The 13,835-nt window shown below is 38.8% G+C and overlaps 1 protein-coding gene across 1 annotated transcript in view; it reads left to right on the top strand.

The window, feature by feature from the left end:
* Positions 1-265: 265 nt before the first annotated feature.
* The window catches only part of GUCY1A2 (guanylate cyclase 1 soluble subunit alpha 2), a 358,031-nt gene continuing 344,461 nt past the window's right edge, over positions 266-13,835 (top strand). The window contains exon 1 of the mRNA XM_002822429.6: positions 266-590. Within this exon, the coding sequence (XP_002822475.3) occupies positions 276-590 (315 nt within the window). The 5' untranslated portion in view covers positions 266-275. The remainder of the gene's footprint in view (positions 591-13,835) is intronic.

Genomic DNA, 13,835 nt, shown 5'->3' with positions numbered 1-13,835 from the left:
CGAGCAGCAGCAGAGGCGGCGGCGGCCCCCAGCCCAGCCCGGCGCCGCCGCCGAGCCCGGGCCCCAAGGTGCGGCGGCGCCCCAAGTTCCCGCCATGAGCAGCCGGCTCGGGGGGCTCCGCGGCCCCGGGGACTCCCGCCCCGCCGAGCGCGACCGCAGCGCCCCGCGGCCCCGACGCGCTTAACGTTGCCGCTTGCCGGTCCCGCCACCGCCGCCTCCGCCGCCGCTCGCGTCCTCGCCGCCACCGCCTCGGCCGCTGCAGCGCCGCCGGCAGCATGTCTCGAAGGAAGATTTCGTCCGAGTCCTTCAGCTCCCTGGGCTCTGACTACCTGGAGACCAGCCCGGAGGAGGAGGGGGAGTGCCCCCTGTCTAGGCTCTGCTGGAATGGCAGCCGGAGCCCGCCCGGGCCGCTGGAGCCCAGCCCGGCCGCCGCTGCCGCTGCCGCTGCCGCTGCCGCTGCTGCCGCCCCGGCCCCGGCTGCTTCTGCCGCCGCCGCCGCCGCCACTGCCGGGGCCAGGAGGGTGCAACGCCGGAGGCGGGTCAACCTGGATTCGCTGGGCGAGAGCATCAGCCGCCTGACGGCGCCCTCGGTGAGCGGGGGGCGGAAGGGGGGACCGCCTTCGGGAGAGAGAACGCGGATCGGTAAAGTTGGCGCTGGGCGAGCCGGGGCGCGAGCGCAGAGCCCGACCGCTGGGGGGCGGCCCGGCCTCACCCTGCCCGGCCTAGGGTTCCAGTGGCTCCGGGCGACAGAGGATCCCCTAGGCTAGGGCGGAAGAGGGGACTACAGCACTGGGAAGGAATAAGATTCCACTCCTTTGGGGTATCCTGATTCGAGGGCCTGTCTGCCCACCTCTAGCCTTGAACCCTACTTCACCACTGTTCCCCCTGGACAGCCCCAGTGCTGCTTCACACCCACCTGTTTTCTTTCCCCTAAACTTTCCCAGGCACTGTGTTCTGCAGTTCGGCTTCCCTGTCTTTCATCCTGTTCTCCAGCATCCCAAAGGAAACCCAACCCCTTCCAGGAAACCCTTCCTCTCCTTATTTCCCACACTCTCTTGGTCTTAGCGTGACCTTCTCTGACATCTTTGAATTCCACAGGCTATCTGCATTCTATGTTGCATCCTTTTTCTCACATCTTCAGATATTTTTTGCCAGATACTTTTCTGAGTTGCCTTCTGTTGAAGAAATCTCTAATCTCGAGTTGTCCTCACCCCGTAGCTTTTTTTTTTCCCTTCTTATCCACTAGGCATTTATTCTTCTCTGGGTAAACCTGGTGTCTGATTTTCTTTTTTAAAAAATTTAATTTAAAGTCCCGGGATACATGTGCAGGATGTGCAGATTTGTTACATAGGTACAGAACGTGTGCCATGGTGGTTTGCTGCACCTACTAACTCATCACCTAGCTATTAAGCTTCGCATACATTAGCTATTTAAACTGCTCTGTACTTCTTGCACCTGTACCTCATCCTTTACTCTCTCTTCAATGGATTCTCTAGTGCTTTCTCTCTCACATTAGCTATTTAAACCGCTCTGTTCTTCTTGCACCTGTACCTCATGCTTTACTCTCTCTTCAATTGATTCTCTAGTGCTTTCTCTCTCATTTTTTGATGACTTCTTTATATTAGGCCCTTCCTAAATATTTGTGGAATGAATAAATGCCTCTCCAAACTTGTGCTCATTTTGGGATGTCTGTATCAGCAGTTTCAGGTGTACACCAAACTCCCCCTGGTTGTAGGCGTCCTTCCAGAGTACTCCTGCCTTATTCCTGCCCAGGCATTTCAGCTACCCTTGGCTTTTACCTCTTGCAGGAATGCCAGACCTCTGATCCAATCTTACCCTGTCTGGGAGAGCTCTGTTTTGAAGGAATCCACTCTGTTGCAGACAGAATTTGAAAAAGATTCAGCGTCAAACCTCCACCCATCTTGTATCCTCACCCTGACCTTGGATACAAGAGCTTTAACTCCTCCTGACAGCGCTTTCACCTACCCACCCCTAGGACTTTTACTTTTTTGAAGTTTCCAAAATTAATCTGAACGTTGATCTTGTTTGATTACTGTTGAGTCTCTCTTTTGAGATTACTACTGCAGATGATGGTAGGAGGGACCTAAGGAGTGGAACCCTGAGGGGACTGAGTACTGGTACCAGGCAGTTCTACAAATATTCTTGTGGCACTTGTATTAATGGAGAATGATTTTTTTCTTTTACGAGACCTGATTGAAGATGTATAAATCACTTATTACATTATTTTGAACTAATTTAATTCTTAAGAACACATATTGAGAAACAGTCATCTTCCTATTCTTGTGTATTTTCCTATTTGATATATCTTTCTGCCACTTTTTCTTTCATCATTAACCTAGAAAGCAATCCTCAGAATAGATTGGCTACTGTTTGCTGTTCTTCCCTGCCAATATTTCCCAGGAAGCGTAATTTTATAAACTGTTTGATGTTGCAAATTGTTGAAAATATTTATTTACAACAGGAGTCCAATGACCCCGAGCATCTGTAGGCTTGTGTCAGTACTTAAAGCAACATTTGTGCAATAAAATAGTTATTTAGTACAACAGATTCTTATTTAATGAAATGATTTAGCTAAAGATAATGATTAGTTTGGGGATAATTGTTGATATAACCTTGGAGGTTTTTTTTTTTTTTTTGCCTAAGAGAATTTACAGATTTGTAAAAAGTAATGTCAATGCCTCTGATAATGCTAATTTAAACTAAGACTGTTTTCAACAACTTACATGAGGAGTAGATAAAAGAAACTGAAAAATGCAGTATTTTCTGCCAGAATAAGAGGAAGGAAATAATCTCTGATGGTTACTTTTATAAGTTAAATTTGAATGACTGGCTTTTTGCTGGGTGAAAAGAATGTATCCAGAGAATGGTTTTCAGAATAAGCAATTTGAAAATAATTGTGATGATCAAATAAATGCAACAGCTATGTATACTTTCCATGCCATAGTTCTTTTCTATTATGAAAAGGGTCTGTCAGGTGGATGCTGAGAACATACAGGTGAATATAGTGTAAACATTTTCAACATAACACATGCATAGAAAAATTCTCCTTGGTTAACCGTATCACCAATAGACTTAGTGACACAAATAAAAGAGAGAGATTATATTTCAAAGCAGTGACTTATTTCTGGGTAGTCCTTATTTTCTTTTATTTGGCAAGTTAGAACACTATCTCAAAAAGTTCTAGTAGATTCATTTTTTGACATTGTCAGGATTTGAAACTTCTTTGAATACTCTTCAGGAGATGGATTATGTCCTCTCTATTCTGTCATGAAAGCTGGACGTTTTTTTGTTTTTGAACCGCTGAGAGTAGCCATTACCAGAGCCTTTTTAGATGGGAATTTCTAGTTGTTTTGAATGTTGTGAGCTTTCTTGCATGCCATCACGATATACTTCAGGAGAAACTGTACTTGCCATGGAAGCTCCTGTTTTGTCAGTTGTCTCATCATGGCATGTCTCAGTCACTTGGGATTTCTTCTTTATTCAGAATAATTTGCAAATAGAAAAATGAAAATTTATTTATTAAACTAGTTATTTGACCCATGGGATATCCAAACTCAGGTTTTTGATGCTTAATAGTCACTTTAAGATGCACTGATGTTGAGTATAAAGGTTATAATAATTTCTAATACTATTTAATAAGAGTAAGTTGTATTGGTGAAATTGAAAAAAAATTCCAGAATTCGGGAGATCTGATTCTAATTTTGCCTTGAACAATGAGAAACTTACATATCTCTGGACACATTACTTTAAATGTCTGGGATTTCCCAGGCTTTGGACAAACTGTCATATTGGCATATGAAAGGGAAACATGGGCCAGGCGTGGTGGCTCATGCCTGTAATCCCAGCACTTTGGGAGGCCGAGGCAGGCAGATCACTAGGTCAAGAGATTGAGACCATCCTGGCCAACATGGTGAAACCCCGTCTCTACTAAAAATACAAAAATTAGCTGGGCATGGTGGCATGCACCTGTAGTCCCAGCTACTCGGGAGGCTGAGGCAGGAGAATTGCTTGAACCCAGGAGGCAGAGGTTGCAGTGAGCCGAGATTGCGCCACTGCATTCCAGCCTGGTGACAGAGCTAGACTCTGTCTCAAAAAAAAAAAAAAAAAAAAAAAAAAAAGGAAAACATGGCATATATTATAAGTTTTAAAACTTTTGAGGAAAGTAGTTTACCTTTTAAGATAGGGGCACCAAAATGCTATTTAATCCACCCAATTATTTAAAAATATTGTAGTATTTATGTGGCAGGTATTGTGCAGAGCATTTGGAAAGACAAATGCTGAACAAAACATATCTAGTCTTTGATTTCATGGAACTTCTTTAATCATTATCTTTATTTTAATGAAACTATATAAAGGGAAAACATAAGAACTCCAATTGTCTTGGCGAAATCTAGGGGAAGTTTTATTTGTCATTCACTTTGGGTAGTTTTGTTCATTGTGCATCTCTGGGGTGCAGCCATAATAACAAAAATAACCCTCCAATTAGCAAGGCATGATGATGCACGCCTGTAATCCCAGCTACTTGGGAGGCTGAGGCTGGAGAATCGCTTGAACCCGGGAGGCGGAAGTTGCAGTGAGCTGAGATCACACCACTGCACTCCAGACCCTGGGTGACAGCGAGAGACTGTCTCCAAAACAAAACAAACAAAAACCCTCAAGACCTTAAGACCTGATTGAAGATGTATAAATCATTTATTACATTCTTTATTTTAAAATAATATAATACTTGGGAATACATATTAAGCAACAGCTGGGGATTTCACATCAAGGGTGAACTTAGCAACTTATTTATTTGGATTTTATTCTTAAATGAGAGTTGCTTAGTTACCCTATCACTGCGACATCAATTTTGGGTTTGCTGGTGTCAGCCTGTCAGTGAAGATACACCACTAGATTCATATAAGGGCAAGGCTTCTCTAGGTTTCTTGACAGAGAACATTGCAAGTGGCTTTGAAGACCTCAGAAGCTTTAGAGAGCAGAATGTCAGGGAAAAAAAAGTGACAGAATTGGAGGAGTGGCAAATAAGGAGAGGAGAGCTACTGACTTGTGGAGCTGTTCAAGAAACAGAGACCAGTGAATAGGAAAAAATGAAGGGGGAAGCTTAGATTCAAGTGACAAAAAAGCATAAATTATTATTTTGGGGAAGGAAATTATCTTAATACATGTCGAGGAAAGAATGAAAAGGCATAAAATACATATTTAGATTCTGTTGATGTTAAATAAAATGAGCTCTCTGACATGTATAAACCCTGAAAAAAAAACCTTAGAAAGTATGTGTGTAACTAACATGTAGACAATGAAAAATGTAAAAAATGTATTCGTAAGGTAGGCTATTGGACAAATTTAGGTAGTTTAATTAAAGCTTTTTAAATTTGGGGCTTAATTTGGCTAACAAAGTTATAGAAACAGATTCATTACCATTATAAATTATATAAAGTATATTTCAGTTGTTTAATGTTTTCACATTTGTTGAAAATAGATACTATAATCTGAAATCAGAATTTAATGGCAATCTGTTGCCTTTCTTTACCTTATCCCTAATCATTTAGAAACAACATGACAGAGTTGAAAGCACAAAGTTTTGGAGTCTGACAAATTTAGGTTTGAGTAATCCTCTGCTGAGCCCCTTACTAAGTATGAGTCCCTGGGAAAGCTAACTCTTATCTTCTCTGAGCCTTAGTTTCCTCTTTTGTGAATTAGGAATAATAACTACCTTGTAGATTTGTTGTGAATAAGGAGCAATATTCTTCAAAAGATGATAGTTTCAGGGTGAGATCTATTAATTTTAACTGAATTTGAATGCCTCAAAGTGATCTAAATTTTTTTTCTTTTTTTTCTCAATAATTCACTTGCTAGTCACCTAATTGGAAAAGTTTATAGAATAGGTTAACAGATGTCAAGTACCAAAAAAAAAAAAAAAAAAAAAAAAGTGATAAGAAGCACTGTATTTTGTCGCCATAGCCCAGACAATCCATTAAAAAAATTAAAACTGGAGTCCCTTTTTGGCCCCTGGGTATGACTCATGTGTGTACACAGACATATAAAAATTGCAGATCCAAACATTTCCATCAGATTACTGACTGCTGTGTGGCAATATGAAAACTACTTTATAAATTCTATAAAAATACAAGAACATATATATTTGGTAGAATGTAGATATTTCATGACAAGTTAATTTTAAATTAGAAAAATTGTAGGTGAAAGAGAAGTTGTTTATTTCATTTGCCTGAGAATTCCAAGCATTCTTCATCTACTGCATTCAAACTAATCTGTATGTGTGTTCAAAGGCCTTGATAGTGAGATGCGACAATTACATAGCTAACGCTGTTTATATTTTATGGTGCTCTGTTCTTGTTTGGCTATTGGTTCAATTGCTAGGCTTTCTTTTGTCTTTTTCTTTTTGTGATAGGGTCTTGCTCCTGCCTCAGCCTTCTGAAGAGTAGAACTTTCACTTTAAAGATACATTTTGACAATGAGAAATGACATCAGTGATTATTAGGTTTGTAATTAGAAGTCAGACACTTCTGACTGTATGTTATAGTATTTTATATTATATATTCCTTATATATATTAAATATATATATTTATATGTATTATATATTAAATATATATGTATTATAAATATATGTGTATATATTATATATTTTTATATATTTAATATATATAAAAAATATATATTTAATATATATATTTAATATATATAAAAAATATATATTTAATATATATTTAATATATATAAAAAATATATATTTAATATATATTAAAAATATATATTTAATGTATGTTATATATTCCTGATTATATATTCCTTTTTAGTGTATAGTTTATTTACCTTTAAGGACTCTGAGATGCGTAGGTGAAGTACTTGAGTACTATTGTATATTTTTCCCATCTATGTCATCATTAGTCTTTTTGTTCACTTTTTTATCTTGTTGCTGTTAATTATACAGAGCTGTAAGTAAAATAAAACATAATATAAATATTTTATTGAATATGATAGGAAAATAAATGCACTGTCATTTGACACATACATTGTTGATCCTGAGTTACTAGGAAGGTATAATTTTCTTTTTTGAGATTTCACACACATGTAGGCACATAGGCTGGGAGAATATTTGCAAGGGCTATCTACTGAGCAGGCTTTCTTCACGGGCCGTTTGTTCGATGCATGAGGCAGTGGGTTAGTTTAACATTTAAAGCCTCTGTCCTTGATATTCTTATGTTTAACTTGTGTTTAGCTTAGTATGGTTGTTCAATAAAATGCTCAGGAGGGCCAGGCGCAGTGGTTCACGCCTGTAATCCCAGCACTTTGGGAGGCTGAGGCAGGAGAATAGCTTGAACCCAGGACGGGGAGGTCGCAGTGAGCCGAGATCATGCTACTGCACTCCAGCCTGGGCGACGGAGCAAGGCAGCATCTCAAAAAAAGTATGAAAGTGCTCAAGAGAAGTAAATACGTGTTTTTGTTTAATTGTTCAATTTTGTTAATGTTTCTTTTGTGTTTGATTTTTTTTGGTGGTATATTTGGTTCCATAAACCAAAATATTTAGATTTTTCATCCAGCCTGTGATAGACATATTCAAGTGTGTGAACCTGTTTGAATTTTGCTTACACCTGCTATTTAAAGCAAAACTTCAGAAGGAAGTCATTTTACAAAAAGAGCAGATAGAACAGTATCCTCCTCCTTGGACTCTGAGTCGTCCATTTATATAATATTTTAAGAAGTTAGGTAAATGTAATGACTCTTCTACAGTCTGGATTGCTTATATTTTCTGCACAATTCTCTGTTAAATAAGAAGAAATGTTTGTCAACAAGTAGGCTACTGTTGCCAAAAATGCACTACTAGGAGATGGAAATGACATAATTATGGCCTTTAAACATCACTTCAGGACAGATCTGAAGATCTAGAATTACGTGCTGTTAGCTCAGAGTACCTTATAACATTGAGGACTAGAGTCATTTAGGAAGTAGGGCAGTGGGAAATATCTCGGAAGGCGGGAAATTTGCTGGGGTTGTTGTAGGGAATTGAGAAAGAGTAAACGTTCTTATAAATAGTGAGACATCACTTCCAGAGCAGGCTTTATTTGAGGCTTATTAAACAGTTCTTCATTTAATCTAGTAGCTCTCAAGCTTCATTGAACACAAGACATACCTGAGGAAAATTGTTAGAATGCAGATTCCTGGGCCTCATCCTCAGAAGATCCAGTTGGATAGTTCCAGGGAGTGGCCCAGACTACATTTTGAACAAAACTCCAGGTAATTGCTCAGCACGAGCATGTTGAAGGTATGTCTAGAGGTGACTGAATTCCATACCTTGAGGACTACTGAGCAGTGAGCTCTATGGGCTGATTTTTGGAAAGAATGATCCTGAAAGTCGCTTCCTTTGGGATTAATGTATCCCAGACAACTATTACCTTAACTGGGACAGGGATAAAGGTGGTGAATTGGTGCTGTTATCCCCACATCCTATGGCTGTATCTTTTGTGGTCAAGATAATCTTATTGGTTGTATGGTAGAAGGTATTTGAGGTTTCACCATTTGTAGCTTTAATTATCTGTGGACTCTGCCCATTTTTCCCGAGGATGTTTTGTTAACTGCTCATGTTTATGTTCAGTAGTTCACATGTCATTACTATAAGTATCTTGTGATCCCTTTTTCCAAAACAGAGAAACAGATATTTGAAAAGATTGGGGATTGTAGAAGAAAAGAAGGGTGGTTGTGAGGGTGAATTTGACATTATCACCAGCATTTGTGTTTTTCAGAGTGAGATTGACACAACATTTCTCAAATGCTCCATCTACTGGTTCATTTTGGAGGAGTGATTTGTTTACATGCCAATGAAAAATTAAAAAGGTAAAGGGAGAAAAAACAGATCTGGATGCTAGAATTTTTTTTTTCTAGAAAGAAAACAATAGGAGGTTCAGATATCAGATATATAGGGCCGCCTCTCAAACCTTACCAAAATATGACACTAACATTAATGCTTGCTAATCTCTGCATCCTTAGCCATTCATTCAATGGTGAAGTTGGGTGGGGGTCTCTCATTGAATTCTCCAAGTAAATAAATGGTGATCCAACATTTGAAGAATTTGTATTTGCAGACAACTCTAATAATCTATCATGAAAGGAAGTTATCTGTGTGGAGGTCCTGATGTTACCTTAATTGTAAGTCCATAAAGTCCACTTGACTCATTTTCCTTTCACTGTATAATATTTGTTATGCGTGAGTCTACTGTGGCCAATGGCAAAAATCAGAATGTTCTAAAACATCCTTCCATTCCTTGTTGCTTTATGTCTATGCTTCTTCATACATGAACCCTCCAACTTAATACTGGGAGAGGATGGTTTTTCTGACTTTTTATGTACGCACGCACATGTATATATATATATCCTGATTTCTGTTGCTCCATTTTTTCCCCTATAGAATCCTAAGTTATCACTCACATCTCCATTATGGGACTTATTGTATTGTACCTTGATTTTGGTTTATTCTGCCTCTTTGAGATGGAAATCCTGTCTTATTTATCTATGTATGCCCATGCCTAGCAGAGTATCTGAATTATAAAGGCACTCAATAAATGTTTGTTAAAAGAATGAATAAATGATTGAATAAATCCTTGTGTAGTTTATGATGTATTTGATACTGCTCTTTTGGCCTTAATGATTTTGTGATTTTTAATTGATTATTTTATCTGACTGTTCTGTTTGTAACTTTTTCTCAGACATAAATGGGGATATAGTTATAACATTATTTTTTAGAATGCGTTAAGATTTTCTAAACATTCTCCTACCTGACATTTTATTTTGGACTTCGTAATAATCTGTAGATTTTATGCAAATTGCCTCTCACTTTGGGTAGTATGATTATCTTTTTTTTTTTTGAGATGGAGTCTTGTTCTGTTGCCCAAGCTGGAGTACAGTGGCACAATCTTGGCTCACTGCAGCCTCTGCCCACCAGGTTCCAGCGATTCTCTTGCCTTAACCTCCTGGGTAGCTGGAATTACAGGCACACACTACCATGCCTGGCTAATTTTTGTATGTTTAGTAGGGGTTTCACCATGTTGGCTGGGCTGGTTTTGAACTCCTGACCCCAGGTGATCTGCCTGCCTTGGCCTCCCAAAGTGCTGGGATTACAGGTGTGAGCCACCGCACCAGGCCGGATAGTATGATTATCTTAAAATGCCTGTAGACACAACAGTTATTTGGGGTTGCTGATGTGCTGCCACTTACAAGGGTGTCAATATTATCTCCTAAAGAAATGTGTATCTGTAAGATAGAGGGACAGTAAATCTATCATGCTATGTTGTTCATTATTATTTTAGCATGTAAGAAATCCTATATTACCAAACATTCTATTAAATAAAATTCTACAAACCAGCATATCCATATATCTATCTTACAATAATCATTAGTGGACACAATAGTGGCACAGGGAGGGATAGTATCCTTGAAAAAAGTGTAAAGTTAGAAATTGCTTATTTAAAGATTGGGGAAGAGAACTGCCTAGGAATAGGAAGAAGTGTTATTGGGTGTTTTTTAATGGCCCAGTTGAGGTTGGAGATAATGAATATGTAGATCAAGTTGGGAAGATGAGTATGACATTCAGAGGTATAAAGCAATGACAGTATTGTTTATACATTAGAAGGCCTATATGTCAGACTGAGCTTGAGGTGTTTGGGGACAATCCATTGGAGTGGAGGGTTATGTCTTACGGAATAATGAGTGAATGTCCAAATGGGGAATACTGCAATAATCCAAAGGCATTTCTAGCCTTTCTGTTTGAACACCGATCTGAAATTAAGACTATTTAGAATATATCTAGAGCATTCTTTCACTATTGAGTTCACTCTCTTGGAGTAGCTGATTTGTTTACCCCACTTCTAAACCAGAATCAGGTAACCTGGTAACTAGTTAGTCTTTGAGAAACTCCGTTCTAATTAACTGCTTGATTAGTATTTACATCATGCTTTCAAAGTTAGGACTAATCCTTGAAAAGCCCAAGGATATTTAGCTATATCATTCATGCATTTTTTTATGGTTCCAATGAGTAGTTGGTATACTGTAAGGTTTTCTTGGCTCAGACTTGATACATCACTTCTTGAGTATAAGACAGTCTGGGTTTTAGAGTAGCGGTGACCACCAAAACATTTCAGGTTGTGTTGGAGAGTGCAGTGGGTATTTTCTTACTTAAAAAGGTAGAAATTCGTTCTGGTGAATCAAAGATTCTAAGTGAGCTATCACATATGCAGTACTGATTTGTAAGAGAGCAGATGAAGTTCTATGAAGTACACTTAAGAGTGAAAGGATTTTAAATTTGTTAGTCAGTCCTTCATAATCCCAAAGGTTCACCTGTGTGTTTCAGTGCCTCAGTGTTGTCCTTATGAGTATTAACTATCACTCTGCTATAGATTGTGTGAACATCCTGGTGTGGGCAGTGTTTTAGATAATCAAGTGCTTGATAACAGCAAACCTGCTGTACGTAGAAGCACTGAGGAAGTAAATGGTCTTTGTGGTCTGACCAAATTAATGTGCATACCATTTCTCATATTCCACCAGGGAGTCTCTTAGGCAAGGGAAAGATATTGTGAGTAGATTTTAACAAAACCATTTTCCTATCTTTTAGACTTCTGTATAATTTGGTGAATGTGCTTGTCTTGTTTTCCCTGAAAAATGCCTGTCAGCCGATTTGTGTATGTACATGCACAGAATGGTTGGAGGCTGATCCTGCAACTCAATAAATGCTGCATTCTGATTTTTGTTCCAATTTGACTTTGGGGGAATAACTTTTGTCTCCACTTCCCATCTCTGAAATCACATCTGTCTCACTAATCTCTCACTCAAGAGTAAATATGTAATAAAATGTGAACAGTGAATGGAAGACATTGTGTTTACTATTACTCATGACTTCGTTGTGCTGCTTCACTTCTTGTAAAACAAAATATTCCTTCAGGTTCTTTAACTCTGTACATTCTGGGAAAAGAGGAGATTTGCAGTCTGGCAAACTCTTCGTGTTATCTTGGGCATCATTGGATAAATTCGCCTCTCTGAGGATCAGTTTCTTGTGTATAAAATGAGGTTAACAATTCATAGGATTATGAAGATTAAAAGTATAGTAATACCTAGCACAGTATTTGGACTATAGCATACGATCAATAGGTTTTGGTGCCGTTCTCTAACACCTTCTTACCAGTTATCCTGATACTTTCAATTACCTCTAGCCACAATCTTTGGCAAAGTCTCTAGATAATACCTTTTGTCATGGTTCTTGTTTGGTGCTCTTATGCTTTTTATGGGAAAAATTTCCAACATTTTTGGGCATATGACATTTAGGGGTTATTCTGTAGGGGTAATATACTTACAAAAGATGTTCTCTTTCAGAAATCATAAAAACAAATGCGATCTTACCGGGTTCTTGTTTATTCACTCATTCACTTACCTCTCACATTCATTCATTAATTCAGACAGCATTTATTATCAAATGAGCACTTACTAATTTATTCAGCATATATTCCGTATACTTTAAACACATGAATGAAGTAGAGGCTCTCAGAAAAAACATTTTACATTGTCATTTTTGTATTTAAAAATGTAAAATCACACCTGTAATCTCAGCACTTTGGGAGATTGAGATGGGAGGATCGCTTGAGCCCAGGAATTTGAGACCAGCTTGGGCAGCATAGTGAGATCTTGTCTCTACAAAAATACTGGAGAATTAGCTGGGCACAGTGGCATGCACCTGTGGTCCCGGATATTCAGGAGGCTGGGTGAGAGGATCACTTGAGCCCATGTGGTCAAGGCTGCAATGAGCTATGATCACACTACTGAATGGCAGCTTGGGTGACAGTGAGAAGTTGTCTCCAAAAAAATTTAAAAAATGTAAAATCACATTTAAAAAATTACCAAATTATGTCCACAGCAGCTATTGTCTGCCCCTCTGTCTGTCTCTGCCCCTTGTTCTATGCTGACCTTTTCTAGTTTTGTATAATGTGTAGGACATAGGGTCAAAGTACAGTGTGTATCTAAAAAGATCAGTTGAAGCTATAGTAATGATGATAATAATAATATTTATTTGTTGAGTGCTTACCATTATCGGGCAGTGTGCTTAGTGTTCCATGAATTTTGTTCCATTAAATACTCACAATATTAATGCAGGGGTGATGCCTTACCATGGTCATAGGACATTAACAGAGAACATCAAGAGCCTATGTCTCTAACCTCATCTTGTGGTACTCTGTATACTCATGGTTCTATGATATAGTCCTTGAATATGCCAAGCAAGCATCATTTTGCCTCAGGACTATTGTTCGATTCCTCATGTCAGAAATGTCCCCCACCCACTTCCTTTGCTCAGTTCTCCCAAGATTGGCTCTTAGTTTTCAGCTTTCAGCTCAGTGTCACCTCATCAGACAGTATCCCTCCTACACCCATTCTGTTTCACATCACTGTTTATTTATTCTTTTCATCATAGCCTCACTATCAGAAATTATCTTCTTATTTACTAGTTTACCTATTTATTACCTGTCTTTCCTCTTATAATTTAAGTTACACAAAGGAGGAACCTTGTCAGCGTTGCTAACTGTGGGCTTTGCAGCACCTAGAATAGTCCTAGCTAGAGGTAGGGTCTTTATATAACTTTATTGATGTATAGTGTCACTTCAGAGGAAGTCTTAGGGCTTGGAAAAGAAAGATAATATTTAAAAATAACTCATGGGGGAGGGGAGAAGGAGAATTAACATATATTAAGCAACTGCTATGGAGCCAGAATTTATCAAATGCTTTTATAATACATATCACTAAATTTTCAAAATAATCTCAT

This window comes from Pongo abelii, chromosome 9 (genome assembly GCF_028885655.2).
Source record: "Pongo abelii isolate AG06213 chromosome 9, NHGRI_mPonAbe1-v2.0_pri, whole genome shotgun sequence".
In the NCBI taxonomy this organism is placed as follows: domain Eukaryota; kingdom Metazoa; phylum Chordata; class Mammalia; order Primates; family Hominidae; genus Pongo; species Pongo abelii.
This window is presented reverse-complemented; position numbering and strand designations above follow the sequence as displayed.